We start from the raw sequence: 19,608 nt of genomic DNA on the forward strand, positions 1-19,608 counted from the left end.
TGCGTAGTGACTTTCTTCCAAAGGGTATAGTAGGGAAAGTGAGGAGTGAGTCTCCCACTGCAGAGAAAGCAGACAAGCCCTGCTTCAGCCCGGTGACCAGGTCAGCATCAGCACCGAGGCGATGTGATGAACATGGCACTTCACCCCCCCGCCCCGCTCAACCTCCCCTCAACGCATAGCCGCAGTCTAATCATGCGAAAAACATCCGGCAAATTCCAGTCCAGGGACAGTCTACAAAATACCTGGCCAGTACGTCTCAAAACCGTCAAGGTCATGAAAAACAAGGCAAATCAGAGAAACTGTTACAGTCCAGAGGAGTCTGAGATGATATGGTGACTGAATAGAACGTGGCTGTCTTGGCTGGGATCCTGAGACCAAGGGCATTGGGACTAGACAGTGGCTAACAGTGTGTTACTGTTAGTTCATTAGTTGTGACAAGTGTACCATCATCAGGTGAGATGTTGTCAGTGGGGAGGCTGTCTTTGTTATTTTTTTGACAATCTAAAGGTATTGTAAAATGACGGGCATACTTAAAGAAAGGATCTCCTTTGCTACTCTCCCCTCTCACCCACTGTGCCAAGCCACCGCGATCTGTTTCTTTGTGCTTTCTCTAACTAGCACGTCTCTCCCGGACATGACTTTGAGCTTCAGGGGCCATTTGGCACTGTCTGCAGACATCTCTTTTGCTGGGGTTGCGGGGAAGAAAGGCTATAGGCTTTTAGTTGGTGGAGAGCAGGCTTAATACCAAAGGATACCTGGGGCACCTCTCTGCCCCACAGCCCCTCTTCCCCAGTCAAGAATTATCTGCCCCAAACGTCAGTACAGCTGAGGCTGAGAAACTCGCGTCATTTTTCTCTTTTCCTTCCTTGTTTCTGACTACCGCCTCTGTTTGTTTCTTCTTTATTTTTCTCCTTAGCACTCATCATCAGCATCTGATAGACTCTTTGTTTCCATGTTTGTTTGTCTCTCACCAGGAACTGTACCTTCCGTGAGGAGTTGATAGTTTGGGTTACTTATGTATCAGCAGCCTGTAGAACTGTTCCAGACATGGTGGTCCAGCACAGAGGTGCGTGCGTGTTCAGTAGTATCTGACTCTTTGCAGCCCCATGACCTGAGCCCACTAGGCTCTTCTGTCCATGAGATTTTTCAGGCAAGAATACTGGAATGAGCTGCTATTTCCTACTCCCAGGGGATCAAACCCGAGTCTCCTGTGTCTCCTGCATTGGCAGGCAGATTCTTTACCTGCTGAGCCATCGGGGAAAATGGGTATGGTAGGTGTTCATTAAAGAGGTGATGAATGAATCAGATAACGAAAGAAAAGTGAATTCATGAGAGTGTGTGTGTATGTGTGTGTGTATATATATATATATATATATATATATATATATATATATATATATATATGTTAAAAACTCACATAGTTAAGTGAAGGTGTAAACATTCCCCCAGCTGCCTATTCTCTAGAAGTACTATTACTATTACTACTGTTAACAGTTTACTTCTTATCCATTCAGAATTTCTCAGTCATTTTTAAGCACATCCATGAACCATGCACATATTTGTCTCCCCTTCCTTTTTGCAAACGTGAATGGGGTTGATTTAGTTTTCCCTGTTACTATATCTAGAGATCTTTACATGTCAGTGTATAGGGTACTCTCTTACTCTTTTTGACGACTCCATAATATTTTATTTGTAGAATTAAGCAAAAATATTTTGCAGTAGAATCGTGGATTGATATTTTGTTGTAAAGTGGATACTGTTGATAGTAACATTGTGTTCTAAAATAAAGGTGCTTGTGCAAACATCATCTTTTTAATGATTCTTTAAAGCATTTTCTTTACATTTTATCCCTGGTTTGTAAATGCCTCAGGATCAGGATCTTTGCGTTTTAAAATAATTCTGTGAGTTGTTGAATTCCATGTATCTAGCACAGTCTGGGGCTTCCCTGGTAGCTCAGCTGGTAAAGAATCTGCCTGCAGTGTAGGAGATGCCGGTTCCATTCCTGGGTCAGGAATATCCCCTGGAGGAGGGGTCAGCCACCCATTCCAGTATTCTTGGGCTTCCCTGGTGGCTCAGATGGTGAAGAATCCACCTGCAGTGCGGGAGACCTGGGTTCGATTCCTGGGTTGGGAAGATCCCCTGGAGGAGGGCATGGCAGCCCACTCCAGTACTCTTGCCTGGAGAATCCCATGGACAGAGGAGCCTGGTGGGCTGCAGTCCATGAGGTTGCAGAGCGGGATGCGACTGAGCAACTGAGCACAGCACAGCGGTCTGTCTACTGTTGGGTTCTCAACACCTGAGTATTAGATACCTGAGTCTAGATACCTGAGTATTAGATACCTGAGTCTAGATATTAGTATTAGTCTAGATACCTGAGTATTAGATCTGTGGACCAAATTAAGAGAGAGTTTTGGGAAAAGATTGCCTTATTTTGTTTAAATACCAGTTGTTCTAGAGGCCAAAAATCTGTCTGCTTTCCTGACTTGATCTGGTGAGAAGACATAGTCACTAAAGAACAAGTTAGGCTGCCCAACTTCAACGTGATTCAGTATCAGTTAAGCGTCTAATTGCTTTCAGCATATCAGCTTTTTCCTTTTTTTCCCCTAATGAAATGACTCATGGGGCAAAGTTGGTGGTCGCTGAGTTAAGCTCCTCTGACTCTAAGTTGCCATGCTAATTTCCCCTGGCTGTTTGGCCAGCCCTCCAGCCTGCTGTTTCTCTCAGCTTGGGGAGCAATCCCATTTCCCAGGTGTTCATTGGAGAGGTCCTTTTCAGGGCCGCAATCCTGTCCTCTTATGAAGCTGCCTTGATTTACCAAGTGAATGATGTCAGCCCCTAGGGAAACAGTTGGTCTGAAGGTAGTTGTCCTGCTTCCCAGCCAGGCTCCAGCCCAGTGGTCTTGGCTGCCTTCCCTCTGGTTCAGGGCACCCCTTTCTCAACTGTCCTCTTTCCTCCCGCTTCACCCTTGGACCCTCTGCAGTGCCTGCTACCTTGCTGATCTGGCCCCTCTGCATGTGATCGCTTAGATGATTTAGTTTTCCATGTGTTTGTGTTTTGTGTTCAGGGGACAGGCTATTCAGAGCCCTGAAGACAGTGGGCCTTCTCAGCGCTGGTTGTGGGTAGCAGTCATGACACCCCAGTGCTGATGCCAAGATCCGCGTCCCTGGTTGAGGGAGGGCCGCTCCTGTTAGACAGCAAGCTCTTGGTCTTCTCTTTTTGAACAGACTTTTTTTTGGCTCAGTTTGTTGGTTCAGAAATGACCTCAGTATTAAACTTGATGATATAATTATTTTAATACCTTTAAATAGTTATATAGTGCCAAATGAGATGCTAAACCCTTGTATTATGTAGGGAGTGAACTTAATCATTCTTATAAAGAAATATAATTTCAGGATAAAGTTTGAAATGAGATTGTAAGCTATCATTATGGGAGGTTATATAAAACCACCATTGAGAGTTTTTTTGAGTGTTCTGATTTAGTTGTCCGAACTGTAATAGTGTTAAGTTCATGAGATTTTGAGCACTTAATTTACTGTATATAAGGAAATGTAGGCTTCCCTGGTGGCTCAGATGGTAAAGAGTCTGCCTGCAATGCAGGAGAGTTGGGTTCAATCCCTGGGTCAAGAAGATCCCCTGGAAAAGGGAATGACAACCCACTCCAGTATTCTTGCCTAGGAAGTACCATGGACAGAGGAGCCTGGTGGGCTACAGTCCATGGAGTCACAAAGAGTCAGACATAACTGAGCAACTAACACTTTCACTTTTCACTTCACGTAAGTAAATGTAAACAAAGACTAGTGGTAAAGAATTCTGCCTGCTAGCGCAGGAGACACAAGAGACGTACGGGTGGGGAAGATCCCTTGGGGAAGGAAATCGCAACCCATTCCAGTATCCTTGCCTGGGAAATCCCATGGACAGAGAAGCTTGGTGGGCCCCAGTCCACAGGGTCACGAGTTGGACACGACTGAGCATGCACACACCCGCACCAAATGGAAAGAGTCCTCACTGTGTACCTTTTTCAGTTCAGTTCAGTCGCTCAGTCGTGTCTGACTCTTTGCGACCTCATGGACTACAGCACGCCAGGCCTCCCTGTCTATCACCAACTCTAGGAGTTTACTCAGACTCACGTCCACTGAGTCGGTGATGCCATCCAACCTTGTCATCATCTGTCGTCCCCTTCTCCTCCCGCTTTCAGTCTTTCCCAGCATCAGGGTCTTTTCAAATGAGTCAGTTCTTTGCATCAGGTGGCCAAAGTACTGGAGTTTCAGCTTCAGCATCAGTCCTTCCAGTGAATGTTTAGGGCTGATTTCCTTTAGGATGGACTGGTTGGATCTCCTTGCAGTCCAAGAGGCTCTCAAAAGTCATCTCCAACACCACAGTTCAAAAGCATCAATTCTTCAGCGCTCAGCTTTCTTTATAGTCCAACTCTCACATTCATACATGACTACTGGAAAAATCATAGCCTTGACTAGACGGACCTTTGTGTACCTTTTTAGCAGTCAGTTATAGTTGCCTTCTGGAGAAGGAAACGGCAACCCACTTCAATATTCTTGCCTGGAGAATCCTGTGGACAGAGGAGCCTGGTGGGCTGCCACCTATGGGGTTACACAGAGTCGGACATGACTGAAGCGACTTAGCATGCCTGCATGCATGCATTGGAGAAGGAAATGGCAACCCACTCCAGTATTCTTGCCTGGAGAATCCCAGGGACGGAGGAGCCTGTTGGGCTGCTGTCTGTGGGATTGTACAGAGTTGGACACAACTGAAGTGACTTAGCAGCAGCAGCAGTATACTTGCCTTCAAGATTGAAGTGCAGGAATAAATTTTGTTGTTACAGCTGGCGGCAGATGGTCATTAAGATCTTTGGAGTCAATAAACTGAAAATTATTCTTGACCTTAGTAATTCTAGAAATATTAGCAGTGTTGATACTTCTATTGGAAAACCATTGCACTTACTCATATTCTGTGTAGATGGCAAATGCTGTATTAAAATGTGAGGTCTGAATCAAGTCTCAAGAAAAAATGTACACTTTTTGTTCATTTCCCTGAAGTAATGTTTCTTATTTGCTTGGCTCGTAGGTACCTGACAGTTAAGCAATGGGGAGGCACTTGGCCTCGCTTCTGCTTCTGCTGCGCCTCCTCCAGCATTTCGGAGATGGTGATGGAAGCGAAACGCTGGAACAGACGCCCTTGCAGTTCACACATTTCCAGTACAACGTCACAGTGCATGAAAACTCTGCAGCGAAAACCTATGTGGGGCATCCCGTAAAGATGGGTATTTACATGACAAATCCACTGTGGGAGTTAAGGTACAAAATCATCTCAGGAGACAACGAAAACCTATTCAAAGCCGAAGAGTATGTTCTTGGAGACTTTTGCTTTCTGAGAATAAGGACCAAAGGAGGAAATACAGCTATTCTCAACAGAGAAGTGAAAGACCACTACACATTGATTGTCAAAGCAGTGGAAAAAAATACTAACGCTGAAGCACGAACAAAGGTCAGGGTGCAAGTGCTGGATACAAATGACCTGAGACCCCTCTTCTCCCCCACCTCGTACAGCGTGTCTCTACCTGAAAACACAGCCATAAGGACCAGTATCGCGAGAGTCAGTGCCACAGATGCAGACATAGGCACCAATGGAGAATTTTACTACAGTTTCAAAGACCGAACAGACATGTTTGCCATCCACCCCACCAGTGGCACCATCGTTTTAACAGGCAGACTTGACTACACAGAGACCAGTGTCTACGAGATGGAGATTCTCGCCGTGGACCGCGGCATGAAGTTGTACGGTAGCAGCGGCATCAGCAGCATGGCCAAGCTCACGGTTCACGTAGAGCAGGCCAACGCATGTGCCCCCGTGATAACAGCCGTGACCTCGTCACCATCCGAACTGGACAGGGACCCCACGTACGCCATCGTGACCGTGGACGACTGTGATCAGGGCGCCAATGGGGAGGTCGCTTCTTTGAGCATCGTGGCGGGAGACCTCCTTCAGCAGTTCAGAACAGTGAGGTCCTCTCCAGGGAGCAGAGAATACAAGCTCAAAGCCGTTGGCACCGTCGACTGGGACAGTCATCCTTTTGGCTACAACCTGACGCTCCAGGCGAAAGACAAAGGAACTCCTCCCCAGTTCTCTTCTGTGAAAGTGATCCATGTGATTTCACCGCAGTTCAAAGCGGGGCCAGTCAGGTTTGAGAAGGAGGTTTACAGAGCAGAAATCAGTGAATTCGCTCCTCCCCACACACCCGTGGTCATGGTAAAAGCCACTCCTAGCTATCCTCATTTGAAGTATGTTTTTAAAAGCACACCTGGAAAAGCTAAATTCAGTCTGAATCACAACACTGGTCTCATTTCCATCTTAGAGCCCCTGAAAAGACAGCAGGCATCCCATTTTGAACTCGAAGTCACAACTAGCGACAGAAAGGCCTCTACCAGAGTCTTGGTTAAAGTCTTGAGTGCCAACAGTCACCCTCCGGAATTTACCCAGACAGCCTACAAAGCATCTTTTGATGAGAACGTGCCCATTGGTACCACGGTCATAAGTGTGAGTGCTGTAGACCCTGATGAGGGTGAGAACGGGTACGTGACTTACAGCATTGCAAACTTAAATCACGTGCCGTTTGTCATTAACCATTTCACAGGCGCTGTGAGTACTTCAGAAAACTTGGACTATGAGCTGATGCCACGGGTTTACACTCTGAGGATTCGGGCGTCAGACTGGGGCTCGCCCTACCGCCGGGAGGTTGAGATTCTTGCCACCCTTACTCTCAATAACTTGAATGACAACACACCCCTGTTCGAGAAGATAAATTGTGAAGGAACGATTCCCAGGGATCTGGGCGTCGGGGAGCAGATAACTACCGTCTCTGCTATCGATGCCGATGAACTTCAGTTGGTGCGATACCAGATCGAGGCTGGAAATGACCTGGACTTGTTCAGCTTGAACCCCAGCTCCGGGGTACTGTCATTAAAGCAGTCTCTGATGGATGGCTTAGGGGCCAAGGTGTCATTTCATAGCCTGAGAATCACGGCTACAGATGGAGAGAATTTTGCCACCCCGTTATACATCAACATGACCGTGGCTGCCCTTCGCAAGCCAGTCAGCCTGCAGTGTGAGGAGACGGGCGTGGCCAAAATGCTGGCGGAGAAACTCTTGCAGGCAAACAAGCTGCACAGCCAGGGGGAGGTCGAGGACGTCTTCTTTGATTCCCACTCTGTCAATGCTCACGCGCCCCAGTTCAGAAGTACTCTTCCAGCTGGTATCCAGGTCAAGGAAAACCAGCCTGTGGGTTCTAGCCTGCTTGTCATGAATGCTACTGATCTTGATACTGGCTTCAATGGGAAGCTGGTCTACGCCATTTCCGGAGGAAATGAAGATAGCTGCTTCATTATGGACATGGAAACGGGGATGCTCAAAATCCTGTCTCCCCTTGACCGTGAGACGACAGACAGGTACACCCTGAACATCACAGTGTCTGACCTGGGCCTGCCACAGAGGGTGGCATGGCATCTGCTGGAGATCCGAGTCCTGGACGCCAACGATAATCCACCTGAATTTTTACAGGAGAGCTACTTTGTTGAAGTGAGTGAAGACAAAGAGATAAATAGTGAAATCATCCAGGTGGAAGCCACAGATAAAGACCTGGGGCCAAACGGACACGTGAGGTACTCTATTCTCACAGACACAGACAAGTTCTCAATCGACAGCATGACTGGCGTGGTTAAAATCCTGAAACCCTTGGACCGTGAGGAGCAGCACGTGCATTACTTAAAGGTTGAAGCCAGGGATCAAGCCAGGGAAGAACCCCAGCTGCTCTCCACCGTGATTCTCAAAGTGTCACTAGAGGATGTGAACGACAACCCGCCCAAGTTTATCCCCCCTAATTACCGCGTGAAAGTTCGAGAGGACCTTCCAGAGGGGACCATAATCATGTGGTTAGAGGCCCACGACCCTGATTTGGGTCAGTCTAGTCAAGTGAGGTACAGTCTCCTGGACCACGGAGAAGGAAACTTTGATGTGGATAAGCTCAGCGGAGCCGTGAGAATCATACAGCAGTTGGACTTTGAGAAGAAGCAGGTATATAACCTCACGGTGAGGGCCAAAGACAAAGGGAAGCCCGTTTCTCTGTCTTCCACTTGCTACATTGAAGTTGAGGTCATCGACGTGAATGAGAACCTCCATCCACCGGTATTTCCCAGCTTTGTAGAAAAGGGTGCGGTGAAAGAAAACGCCCCTGTTGGTTCTTCAGTCATGAAGGTGTCCGCTCGTGACGAGGACACGGGACGAGATGGGGAGATCCACTACTCCATTCGAGATGGCTCTGGTGTTGGTGTTTTCAGAATAGATGAAGAAACAGGTGAGTGTGTTCTCTTCACGCTGGCTTGCTCTTCCCTCTCATTTCTTTCTAAAGTAAATGTCCCCCGTGTTGACTCCACGGTTCCCCTTTGGCCCCTAGGGCGCAATGCACATCCATGCTTTTTTGTCCCGTTGCCTGTGTCTTTGTGTAGTATGGAACCGGAGGAACCTGAATTGGAATCATGACCCCTGATCCTGATCTCCAGGTTTGTTATCAAAAGCATCATTGTGATTTTTCTGTAGCTCTTGAGAGGTCCTTCCAAAGTTTTTCCAGCTGGTGCAAGTGCAGACATAGGCAACCACTCTGCTACCTAGCATGCTATTCAGACGTTAGTGCACACCTGCAAATAAGGGAGCCTACAGAGAGAAGACCGTGTACGTTCTCTAGGTTTCATTTGAAGGGCAGATGTAGGCTCTAGAAGGTTGAGTTGGAGGGACCTGGCTTTGAATCGTGGTTGTCTCAGCTGTTAATTTGATGTTCTTGGACAAATTGATTATCCTCTTAAAATTGACTTCCTCCACCTATAAGATGGGGGCACTCCAATTTACTGAAAGATTTTTGTGGGGATAAAGTGAAATAACGTCTTAGCATCTGTTGTTTAATGCCTTTTGGAAGTAGTAGCAATGCTCTGTTATACATCCTTCCTCCTGGAATGAGGCCCTAAAAACAGAACATCCAGGACAGTCATTTATGCTAGAGTATATATTTATTATTTTGCATTTTGTACATACCTCTAATTTAACTGCTTTTCATGGATTTTATAGTTATATGTCAGTCTCCCCTGCTGGCGCATGAACCGTGTTATTAGTTTGCTGGGGCAGCCATAACAAAGGTCTGCCACAGACATGGTGCTTAAACAACAGAAATTTATTTTTTCACGATTGCGGAGGCTGCCAAGTCAAAGATCAAGGTGTTGGCAGAGTAGGTTTCTCCCAAGCCCTCTCTCCTTGGCTTGTAGTTGACCCATCTTCCGCTGTGACATCGCATGATCCTCTCTGTTTATGTCTGTGTCCTCATCTCTTTGTATGAGGGACTGCCCCCTCATTTTAACTTCGTTCTAACTCGTTTATCTCATTTGGGGCCCTGTCTCTAAGGACAGTCATGTTTTGAGGGACGGGGGTTTTAGGACTTGGACACATGAATCTTGGGAGACACAGTTCATAACAAAACTAACTTTAAGGACAGGCTTTTAGCGCAGATATTTTGTATCCTCAGCACCCACCAGATGTTGCCTGATAGAAGCTGCTTATTACATGGTAAAAGATTGAATGAGTAAATTAAAGGTTATTTTTGTTTTGAATGTCCTGCCTTCTGAAACTGCTAGGGGAAATAAAGGGAAACTGGGTAACCTCAGCAGTCATCAGCCACAGACGGAGTTCGGTTTGTTTATTAATCTCACTGCTATTTCCTTTATGAATATGTCCATTCTAAAACGCATTTTTTTTTCTTATTGTTTTAAATCTTCAAGTTTTTATTCAGTAATACCACAAATAAGTTCTTCAGTCAGTACCCACCCCAGTATGCAGTTCCATGTCTAATAGGTGTACAGCACATGAAAAATGTAATTATTGTCCTAGAAATAAGTGATTTCAGAGGATACACAATTTTTAACGTGTTTTTGTTTATTCAGGGATTCTTTCTCTAGTGAATTACATGCCTCTAGTATGTGGTATTGGAGAAGGCAATGGCAACCCATTCCAGTACTCTTGCCTGGAAAATCCCATGGACGGAGGAGCTTGGTGGGCTGCAGTCCATGGGGTCGCTAAGAGTCGGACACGATTGAGCGATTTCACTTTCACTTTTCACTTTCATGCATTGGAGAAAGAAATGGCAACCCACTCCAGTGTTCTTGCCTGGAGAATCCCAGGGACGGGGGTGCCTGGTGGACTGCCATCTCTGGGGTTGCACAGAGTCGGACACGACTGAAGTGACTTAGCAGTAGCAGCAGTATGTGGTATTGGAGAAGGCAATGGCAACCCACTCCAGTACTCTTGCCTGGAAAATCCCCTGGACGGAGGAGCCTGGTGGGCTGCAGTCCATGGTGTCGCTAGGAGTCGGACACAACTGAGCAACTTCACTTTCACTTTTCACTTTCATGCGTTGGAGAAGGAAATGGCAACCCACTCCAGTGTTCTTGCCTGGAGAATCCCAGGGACGGGGGAGCCTGGTGGACTGCCATCTCTGGGGTCACACAGAGTCGGACACAACTGAAGCGACTTAGCAGCAGCAGCATGTGCTATAGATCTGCAGACTGCGTGCCACTCATCTAAAAGATCTTAATGGTTTAATTCAAGAGAAAATAGCGTTGCCAACAGCAGTTAGAAATCACCCACCTGGAGTAGAATGGAACTTTTCCCTTATCATACTCTCTGATATGAATTAGTTACCAGGTACAATGGCAACTTAGAAAAATACCCAGAATTTGTAACTGAAGCTGAAAGTATGAAGTGTTTTTATGAATTTCATAAGGACAATTTTTCCTACTTATTTTTCTCTTTTCCAAGGTGGGCTTTGAACGCCTTGAAAGAGAACTGTCATAGTTGAAAGACGGAAAATAGAAACAAAATCTTAATTTACATTTCCTTTATGTCTTAAATTATGTGAGCACTGCCTTTTGGGTTTTTTTCTTTCAAGTTGAGAAGAGTATTTCTATTGTTGCTTTTTAAAGACCTATTTAGAAACTAGCATTTTTGGTCTGTAAATTGAAGAGACTGGAATATTCTTACTATCGGGGGTGAACGGATAGGGGAGAGGGTGTGCAGCCAGCCAGCTGAACAGGGCAGCGTTCTGAAATAATTTTAGTCATTTTCAAGCTGAATGGCAGTGCCAGACTTCCCAGGTGGTAATTTAGTGAGAGGCCGGGCATGGGTTGGGCTTATGGGCATTGGGTTAGGAAAGTGTATCAACTGTTATGCATTGGTACAAAGACTGAGATTTAAAGGTGAGAGAAAAATTGGGAATTTCTAGGTCATCTCTTCTATAGTCCTTCCGTTACAGAGGAAAATACAGCAGATTTATGTTTATATGCTTTTTGAAGTTGCATAAAGGTGATGTAATAGTTTTTACACATTGCCCTGGTATACGTTGCAAGATATTTTCTTTTTGGCAGTAGGTTTATCAGCCCAAGGTTTTTTTTACAGAGATCCCCAGCAAGACATCTGGTATCACGGTGTCGAATTCCTTCATGAAAAGTCAATATGTTTGTGCGATAGAAATCCTAAATTAGATATGCCACTTTTTTGTTTGGGTTTTGTCTCAGTGATTTTGAGGGCAGGTTGGGAGTGTGGGGAGGTGCCTGGCAGATGAGGAAAAGTAGGGGCAGTTCTGAAACACCAGTAGGTACCCCCTGGGACAAGGCAGGCAAACTCCAGCATGAGTTGGGGTTGGCCTGGCCCAGGTCAAGTCATTAGCATCTTTCTAGAAGGTCAGTATGGGCTTCCCTGGTGACTAAAGAATCTGCCTGCAATGCAGGACATCCAGGTTCAGTCCCTGACTTGGGAAGATCCCCTGGAGAAGGAAATGGCAACCCACTCCAGTATTCTTGCCTGGAGAATCCCATGGACCGAGGAGCCTGGCAGGCTTCAGTCCATGGGGTCCTGAAGAATCAGACAAAGGGAACTTAAGTCTCTGCTGCTTGCCCACTTCTGCTGAGCTCTCACCTTCTCCTCTAGTGATGCCTTTCATACAGGGCTGATGGCCGTGGGCCTGTTAGAGATACTGTGACTATGAAGACCATGAACCTGCCTGCCTCATTGTCTCTTTGCTTCTTGCCTTTGACTTAACTTTAAACTAGGTCGTTGGCTGAATATAATAAAACCGAGTTTTTGTGGTGTTTTACCTATTTCAGCATTGTTACATAGGGATGTCATTTGTATGCTTCTCATAGAACAGAGGACATATTCAGCTGTCTGAATTTAGTTCTTAGTATTTTTAAGATCCTCCCTTTTCCTTTAAAAAAACAAAAAACAAAAAAACCCTGCTTAAACTTGAAATATCCCCTGACAAGTTTTTTTTTTTTAATGGAAATTCTATGGACTACTGAAAATATGTAGTTGAGTGAACAGCCCTGTCAACTCTGGGTGTTGTGCATATTTTGCTAATTGGCTTTGCAGGGAGGTAACACATACTTGCAGTGTAGGGGGTGACAGTCATTTGACTCATCAGTTAATCTCTCACTGTGTCATATGCTTTTTCCTGGAGAGGCTTCTGGGTGTTAGTGAACCATTCTGACAAATCCAAGCCCACGTGATTATGGTTTGGAAGGGTTGAGTGTTGGGCAAAACATTATTTGGAATGTCTGCCGTTAGAGATCAATCTCCAGTACTCTGTAAAGATTCTCTCCCTTTTGCTTCCTTAAAATATGCAGTGAGGGTTGTAAAGCAGGTTTAACAGAAATGTTAGAGGAGTAGGTATCTTGGAAATGTGTAATTTCACATTTCGGTTTTTATTTGCCCGACTTTATGCTGCTGCAGTTGCTGCTGTGGTCGCTTCAGTCGTGTCCGACTCTGTGCGACCCCATAGACGGCAGCCCACCAGGCTCCCCCGTCCCTGGGATTCTCCTGGCAAGAACACTGGAGTGGGTTGCCATTTCCTTCTCCAGTGCAGGAAAGTGAAAAGTGAAAGTGAAGTCGCTCAGTCGTGTCCAACTCTTAGCGACTCCATGGACTGCAGCCCACCGGGCTCCTCCATCCATGGGATTTTCCAGGCAAGAGTACTGGAGTGGGGTGCCATCGCCTTCTCCGGCCGACTTTATGCTTCTTAGCATTCACCCCATTCTCATTTTCAGTACATTCCTGGTTGCTTTGTCAGAAGCTTCCGAGTTGAGCAGAGTAGAATCTTAGGGCTTCCTCCTGGAGATTTGTGGAATTAATTCAGCTTAGTATTCTTGGCTGGTGAGGACCAAACCGAGTTAATTATTACCTGAGCACCAATGAAAGGTTGCAGGTCTTTGCTCATTTTTAAAATGGGTATAATTTTTAAAACTAGTGAAAAGCTTGGCCAAAAGGTTTACTTTTAAAATTGTTAATAGGACCTTATATTGAAGCAGGGTTTAGTTGAGCCCTGCTCCACCCTTGTCTGTATTGTAATGAAGGCCTTCTATGTGTGTTTTCCCTTCTGTCTGGAGTGCCGCAGTTGGGCTGTTACTGTAATACAACCCTGTAAGAGTTTTCCCCTTCTGACTTGACGTATTTGGGGAGACCGTGTTTTTCACTAAGATAAAAGCAAATTTCTGAACTTCTTAAGGCTGTATTACTCTTAGAATACCAATTGTGGTTTCAGGATTGAAATTTACATTCCAGTGAAAAGACTTGGAATGAATTAACATGGAAGTAACAGCTGTTGCAACGGGATAAATCATCGTTCATGAATGATGGGAGGGAGAGTAAGGACTATGTCTTTCTTGAGAGAACCCAGCTAGAGTGTCATTCTTGGGGAGCATTACTGCTCCATTCCTAGGTCTGGAGACTGGCTTAGGGGACGAAGGAGCAATGAGTTAGCGTGGTGGAAACAGAAGGGAATTCCAGTCCAGTCTCACCTTATTGCTGACTTCAGTGAGGAGGGAGAATGCCTCTGGGGTTTCGGTCTGGTTTGGCAGAGCTCTTGAGTGTTTTCATTATGATTTTAATTATTCCCTCAAGTTTAAAAAAGACCTTTTCCCAACTTAAAAGTAGGATATTCTGCATACAGCCAGAGACCCATGGTTTTTCCTACAGCCACTTCTCGGGACAGATGGTAGCCTGTAGAGGAGGAAGGAGGGCTATTAATGGGCTCAAGCCTGAGGACTGAAAAGCCTGTAAGAGTGGCTGAGGGCCGGGCGGTTCCTAGAAGTGTGATCTCCTGGGGTGGGACCAGTTACCGGCTTGGAGCTGGGTCTAGAATTCCTGGCAGCAGGAACTAAAATAGGGACTGGTGGGAGGCCGCAAGGGAGTGAAGAAATGTGCTGGTGAAAGGGCTTTTGTGTCGCCATCTCCTCCCTTGAGTGGCCGCAGCTGCTTTCTGTCCTGTTGTTTATTCTCCTCCTCAGAAAGTTGAAGAGAAAGGAAACTGGTTTCATGGCCCCAGTGAGACTGAAAAAGGGGCTTTGGCAGAAAGAAACCACGTTATGATCATGTATGTGCCGTTGCTCTGGTTGGGAGTAAAGAATCTGTGACTCTTGAGTCAGAGGATGGAGGGCATCGTAGTCCTTTCTGCTGGGGCGGGGATCCTCCGATGAGCCAGGAGGGTTTTAAGGTGAAAATAGGATCTCATTAGAAATCCAAAGGGAACTCTGTTTTGGTTTGTGGGTTTGTTTTTTTTTTACTTTAAAAAAAATTAAATTATTTATTTTTAATTGAAGGATAATTGCTTCACAGTACTGTGTTGGTTTCTGCCCTACATCAGCCTGAATCAGCCATGGGCACACATATGTCCCCTCCCTCTTGAACATCCCTCCCACCTCCCTCCCCATCCCACCCCTCTAGGTTGTTACAGAGGCCCAGGTTGAGTTCCTTGAGTCATACAGTAAATTCCCATTGGCTTTGTATTTTACATACAGTAATGTGTCTTTCCATGCTAGGAAACAAGGGCTCAGCTTTCCTTTGCTGCTGCTACTGCTAAATCGGCTTCAGTCGTGTCCAACTCTGTGCGACCCCAGAGACCACAGCCCACCAGGCTCCCCCTCCCTGGGATTCTCCAGGCAAGAACACTGGAGTGGGTTGCCATTGCCTTCTCCAATGCGTGAAAGTGAAAACTTTCCTTTAGTTATTTGTATATTTAACAAGTTGATGCTTTGGGTGCCGAGGGACGGTGGTTGGAGGAGGGAGTGGGATATAACACCCCACTGCCCTGTGGTTCCGGGTGGTCTCGGGTTGTTGAGCAGCACGTAGTGAAGGTGTGCGGTGCACTGATTCAGTCCTGCGTGGCGTGTGAGGGCCAGAACCTGGAGGGGACGGGCTGGAACCACGTGCAGAGTGCTCTCCGGCCTCAAGCCTTTGGTGATGATGACGGTAGTGACGGTGGGCGCTGTGGTAATAATGAACCACAGATGCTGAGTGTCACAGCCAGCGCTGTTCTAAGCCCTCTGTGTGTGTTAACATGTTTAATCCTCACGACTACGACTCACAGCTGCGACTTCCCTGGTGGCTCGGCTGGTAAAAGTGTCTGCCTACAATGTGGGAGACCCAGGTTCAATCCCTGGGTCGGGAAGATCCCCTGGAGAAGGAAATGGCACCCCACTCCAGTATTCTTGCCTGGAGAATCCCATGGACGGAGGAGCCTGGTAGGCTGCAGTCCATGGGGTCACAAAGAGTCAGACACGACTTCACTTTCACTTTCACAACTACCAGATAGTTACTCTTATCCCTATTTTACCTATGGGGAAACATTCAGAAGTTAAACAACTTGCCTAAAACCACTTGGGACTTCCCGGGTGACTCATTAGTAAAGCCTCTGCCTGTGATACAGGAGACACAGGTTCAATCCCTGGGTTAGGAAGATCCCCTGCAGAGGGAAATGCCAGTATTCTTGCCTGGAGAATCCCATGGACGGAGGAGCCTGGTGATCTACAGTCCGTGGGGTCACAGAGTTGGACGTGACTGAACATGCAGAACCACTTGAGTGCTCAGTGGCGGAACTGGGGAGTGTGTGCTCGGGAACCCTGCACTGAACTGCCGTCACTCAAGCGTGGTCTCGCCACGCTGTTTATGGTCAGTCGTGTCCAACTCTTTGCAACCCCCATGGACTGTAGTCCACTAGCCTCTGTCCATGGCATTCTCCGGAGGGAGCCCATATAAAAACCACCAGTTGAGTAGGATTCTGGGCTGAATGGGGTTGGGCTGGGCTGTTCGCTTCAGTCCTAGATTTGAGGCTTGGTCTTGAAAGGAGTATTGACTCAGAGACTCTCCTTCCTTCATTTTTATTCTCAGAATGCTGTGCGCCTCTTTGGCACTTTTAGTAGAACAGAGTTTCAGCATTACAAAGTGGTGGCATTTAAACACTCTAAGATTATTGCACTGAAGTGGTTAGTATCAGGTGACTCGTGCTGAATATAGACGGTAGTGAGCTTTGCTGTCTAGTGGCGGTGGACAGGGAGCTCACCTGTGTTTGCAGTGGTGACACTGTGACCTTCTCATTAATAAAAGTGCCACCTGCCCACCTGCCTGAACTGTATTGAACTTTAATCAAAGCCTCTTCTCGGGGAAACATTGTTTTAGCTGGCTCCTGGCTAACCTTTAAAACCAGTTTAACCCACACAGTGGCCGAAGCTGGCTTAACCCACGCTTCCTCTCTGAATGGACTTCCTTGTGTCCTTGTCGTGTTGCCTGGTCCTCCTCGGTGCCCTGGCCTCAGCTGGTGTGTGAGGTGTGTGGCTCGATGCCCTAATGAGCCTGTTCTCCAGCCCCCAGCCCTCCTGGCAGGGAACCACCTTTATGTTCTGAACGTGTTGAAGACCTGAGTGTTCATACTTCGAGTGGCCTGTGTATGTAGAGATTTAATACCCCATTCACATCCAGGCTGTGCTTTCCATGTTGCCTGCCTGGCCCAGTTCTGAAAATTGAGTAGATCTTGAAACTCGAGTTGTTTGCTCATGTCGGATTTTTTTTTCTTAACCATTTAGTTGCTGCTGTTTTGACTTTGTGGATTATTTTCATTCACAAGCCTCATTTGTCAAGTTGTTGATTATCTACTAGCTTGCGTTTTGTATGCTGCTTTGCTTCGCAGCTGCCTTCGTAGCATTTAGTTTTTTAAAAAACCGAACGTATGGGTGTACATAGTGCATGCTCACCACACAGGACACAATGCCACGAAGCGCAGCCTTTCATGTCTTTGTTACTGAGAGTAAATGGGCTTGGAAAGATTGTTATTTAAGGGCACATGCGGAACTTGTTGAGTTGGCAGTTATCCAGTTTAACAGCAGTGATAAAAGTGGAGGAAACTATTCACATATATACTTCAAGGGCCAGGCTTATCAATTAGCTTGCCTTGGGAATTGAAGTATGTATGCCCCCTCGGAATGTCTGCTATCGGATTTAACCTGTTTCATTGCTAGGCCTCCGTGTAGCTGAGTGAACTGATCTGTTGAAAGAGATTCTTTAGAGGTGTCTACTTATTTTATACTGGAGAAAGTCTAAATGTGGTCTTTTAAATTTTAGACTAGTTGATTTTTGCTCTTCTTTCTTTTTTGATTAAGTTACCCAGCTATTTCTGTGATTTAAGACTTCTAATTTGAGCCAGGTTAGCCATATTGTACTCTTATTTCCTTCATCTTTATCACCATTGACATGTAATTGTAGTTAATATTCATTGAGTGCTTTACCTGGTGGCCCAGATGGTAAAGAATCTGTCTGCAATGCAGGAGACCTGGGTTCGATCCCTGGGTTGGGAAGATCCCCTGGAGAGGGGCATGGCAACCCACTCCAGTATTCTCGCCTGGAGAATCCCCTGGACAGAGGATCCTGGCAGGCTCCAGGCCGTGCAGTCGCAGAGTCCAGCATGACTGAGCTTAGAACTAACTTAATCCCACTGTGTACTAGCCCTATTTAAAGTTCTTTATTTTATTGTCTCATTCAGTTCAGTTGCTCAGTTGTGTCTGACTCTTTGCGACTCCATGGACTGCAGCACGCCAAGCCTCCCTGTCCATCACCAACTCCCAGAGTCTACCCAAACTCATGTTCATCGAGTTGGTGATGCCATCCACCCATCTCATCCTCTGTCGTCTCCTTCTCCTCCTGCCCTCAGTCTTTCCCAGCATCAGGGTCTTTTCAAATGAGTCACCCCTTTTCATCAGGTGGCCCAAAGTATCAGAGTTTCAGCTTCAACATCAGTCCTTCCAATGAATACTCAGGACTGATCTCCTTTCGGATGGACTAGTCGGATCTCCTTGCAGTCCAAGGGACTCTCAAGAGTTTTCTCCAACACCACAGTTCAAAAGCATCAATTCTTCAGCACTCAGCTTTCTTTATACTCCAGCTCTCACATCCATACATGACTACTGGAAAAACCATAGCCTTGACTAGATGGGCCTTTGTTGGCAAAGTGATAATGTCTGTGCTTTTTAATATGCTGTCTAGGTTGGTCATAACGTTCCTTCCAAGGAGTAAGCATCTTTTAATTTCATGGCTGCAATCACCATCTTCAGTGATTTTGGAGCCCCCCCAAAATAAAGTCAGCCACTGTTTCTACTGTTTCCCCATCTATTTGCCGTGAAGTGCTGGGACCGGATGCCATGATCTTAGTTTTCTGAATGTTGAGCTTTAAGCCAACTTCTTCACTCTCCTCTTTCACTTTCATCAAGGGGCCCTTTAGTTCTTCACTTTCTGCCGTAAAGTTGGTGTCGTCTGCATATCTGAGGTTATTGATATTTCTCCCAGCAATCTTGATTCCAGCTTGTGCTTCATCCAGCCCAGTGTTTCTCACGATATACTCTGCATAGAAGTTAAATAAGCAGGGTGACAATATACAGCCTTGATGTACTCCTTATTATCTCATTAGATCATCATCATAATTCATGAGTAGAAATAGATGGGAATGTACTCTGTTCATTGAATTCTGAAGTATTCATACGCACGTATTTTTTAAAGTAAGCAGTGTCATAGAAACTGGTGTGGTTTAAGGTATGACACAGGGCTTCCCAGGTGACGCCATGGTAAAGAATCCACCTGCCAGTGCAGGATTGGGGCTGATCCCTGGGTCAGGAAGATCCCCTGGAGAAGGAAGTGGCAACCCGCTCCAGTACTCTTGCCTGGGAAATCCCGTGAACAGAGAGAAGGCTGGCGGGCTATATAGTCCATGGGTTTAAATAGTCGAGTGTGACTTACCGATTAAACAATCACAAAGATGTGATACATTGAGGGTATTCTGGGTGATACAGAGATGGTTCTTGACCAGGGGCTTCCATCTCTCGAGGAATTCCTCCTGAAAACCTTTCGAGTCCCTATTACATGAAGTCCAGGCTCTCCAGCGTGGCCAGTGATGCCCTAGTGACTCGCCTCTCTCCTGTGCCCTTTGTTGGTGCTCCCTCATCACTACGGCTCATCCTGTGCTGCGGCCACGTGGGGCTCCTCCCTTCCCCGTGCCCGCTCACCTCTCTGCGCCCCGCCGCTTCCTGTCTTCCTGTCTTCGGGTAACACGCTGACTGATCTGATCGGCTCCTATTTTTCAACTCTGCTTAGTAAATCTTTCTTGACAAGCTTTCTCCTTCATATAGAGCTGATTCTTTTCTTGTATGTGGCTTTTTTTTTTTTTTTCCACATTATTGTGAGTTTCAT

General features: G+C 46.3%; 1 protein-coding gene across 1 annotated transcript in view; it reads left to right on the plus strand.

The window, feature by feature from the left end:
- Positions 1 to 5,097: 5,097 nt before the first annotated feature.
- Positions 5,098 to 19,608, plus strand: part of FAT1 (FAT atypical cadherin 1) — a 106,486-nt gene continuing 91,975 nt past the window's right edge. Inside the window, exon 1 of the mRNA XM_068970125.1 lies at positions 5,098 to 8,362. Within this exon, the coding sequence (XP_068826226.1) occupies positions 5,098 to 8,362 (3,265 nt within the window). The remainder of the gene's footprint in view (positions 8,363 to 19,608) is intronic.

This window comes from Capricornis sumatraensis, chromosome 4, assembly GCF_032405125.1.
Source record: "Capricornis sumatraensis isolate serow.1 chromosome 4, serow.2, whole genome shotgun sequence".
Taxonomy (NCBI): Eukaryota; Metazoa; Chordata; class Mammalia; order Artiodactyla; family Bovidae; genus Capricornis; species Capricornis sumatraensis.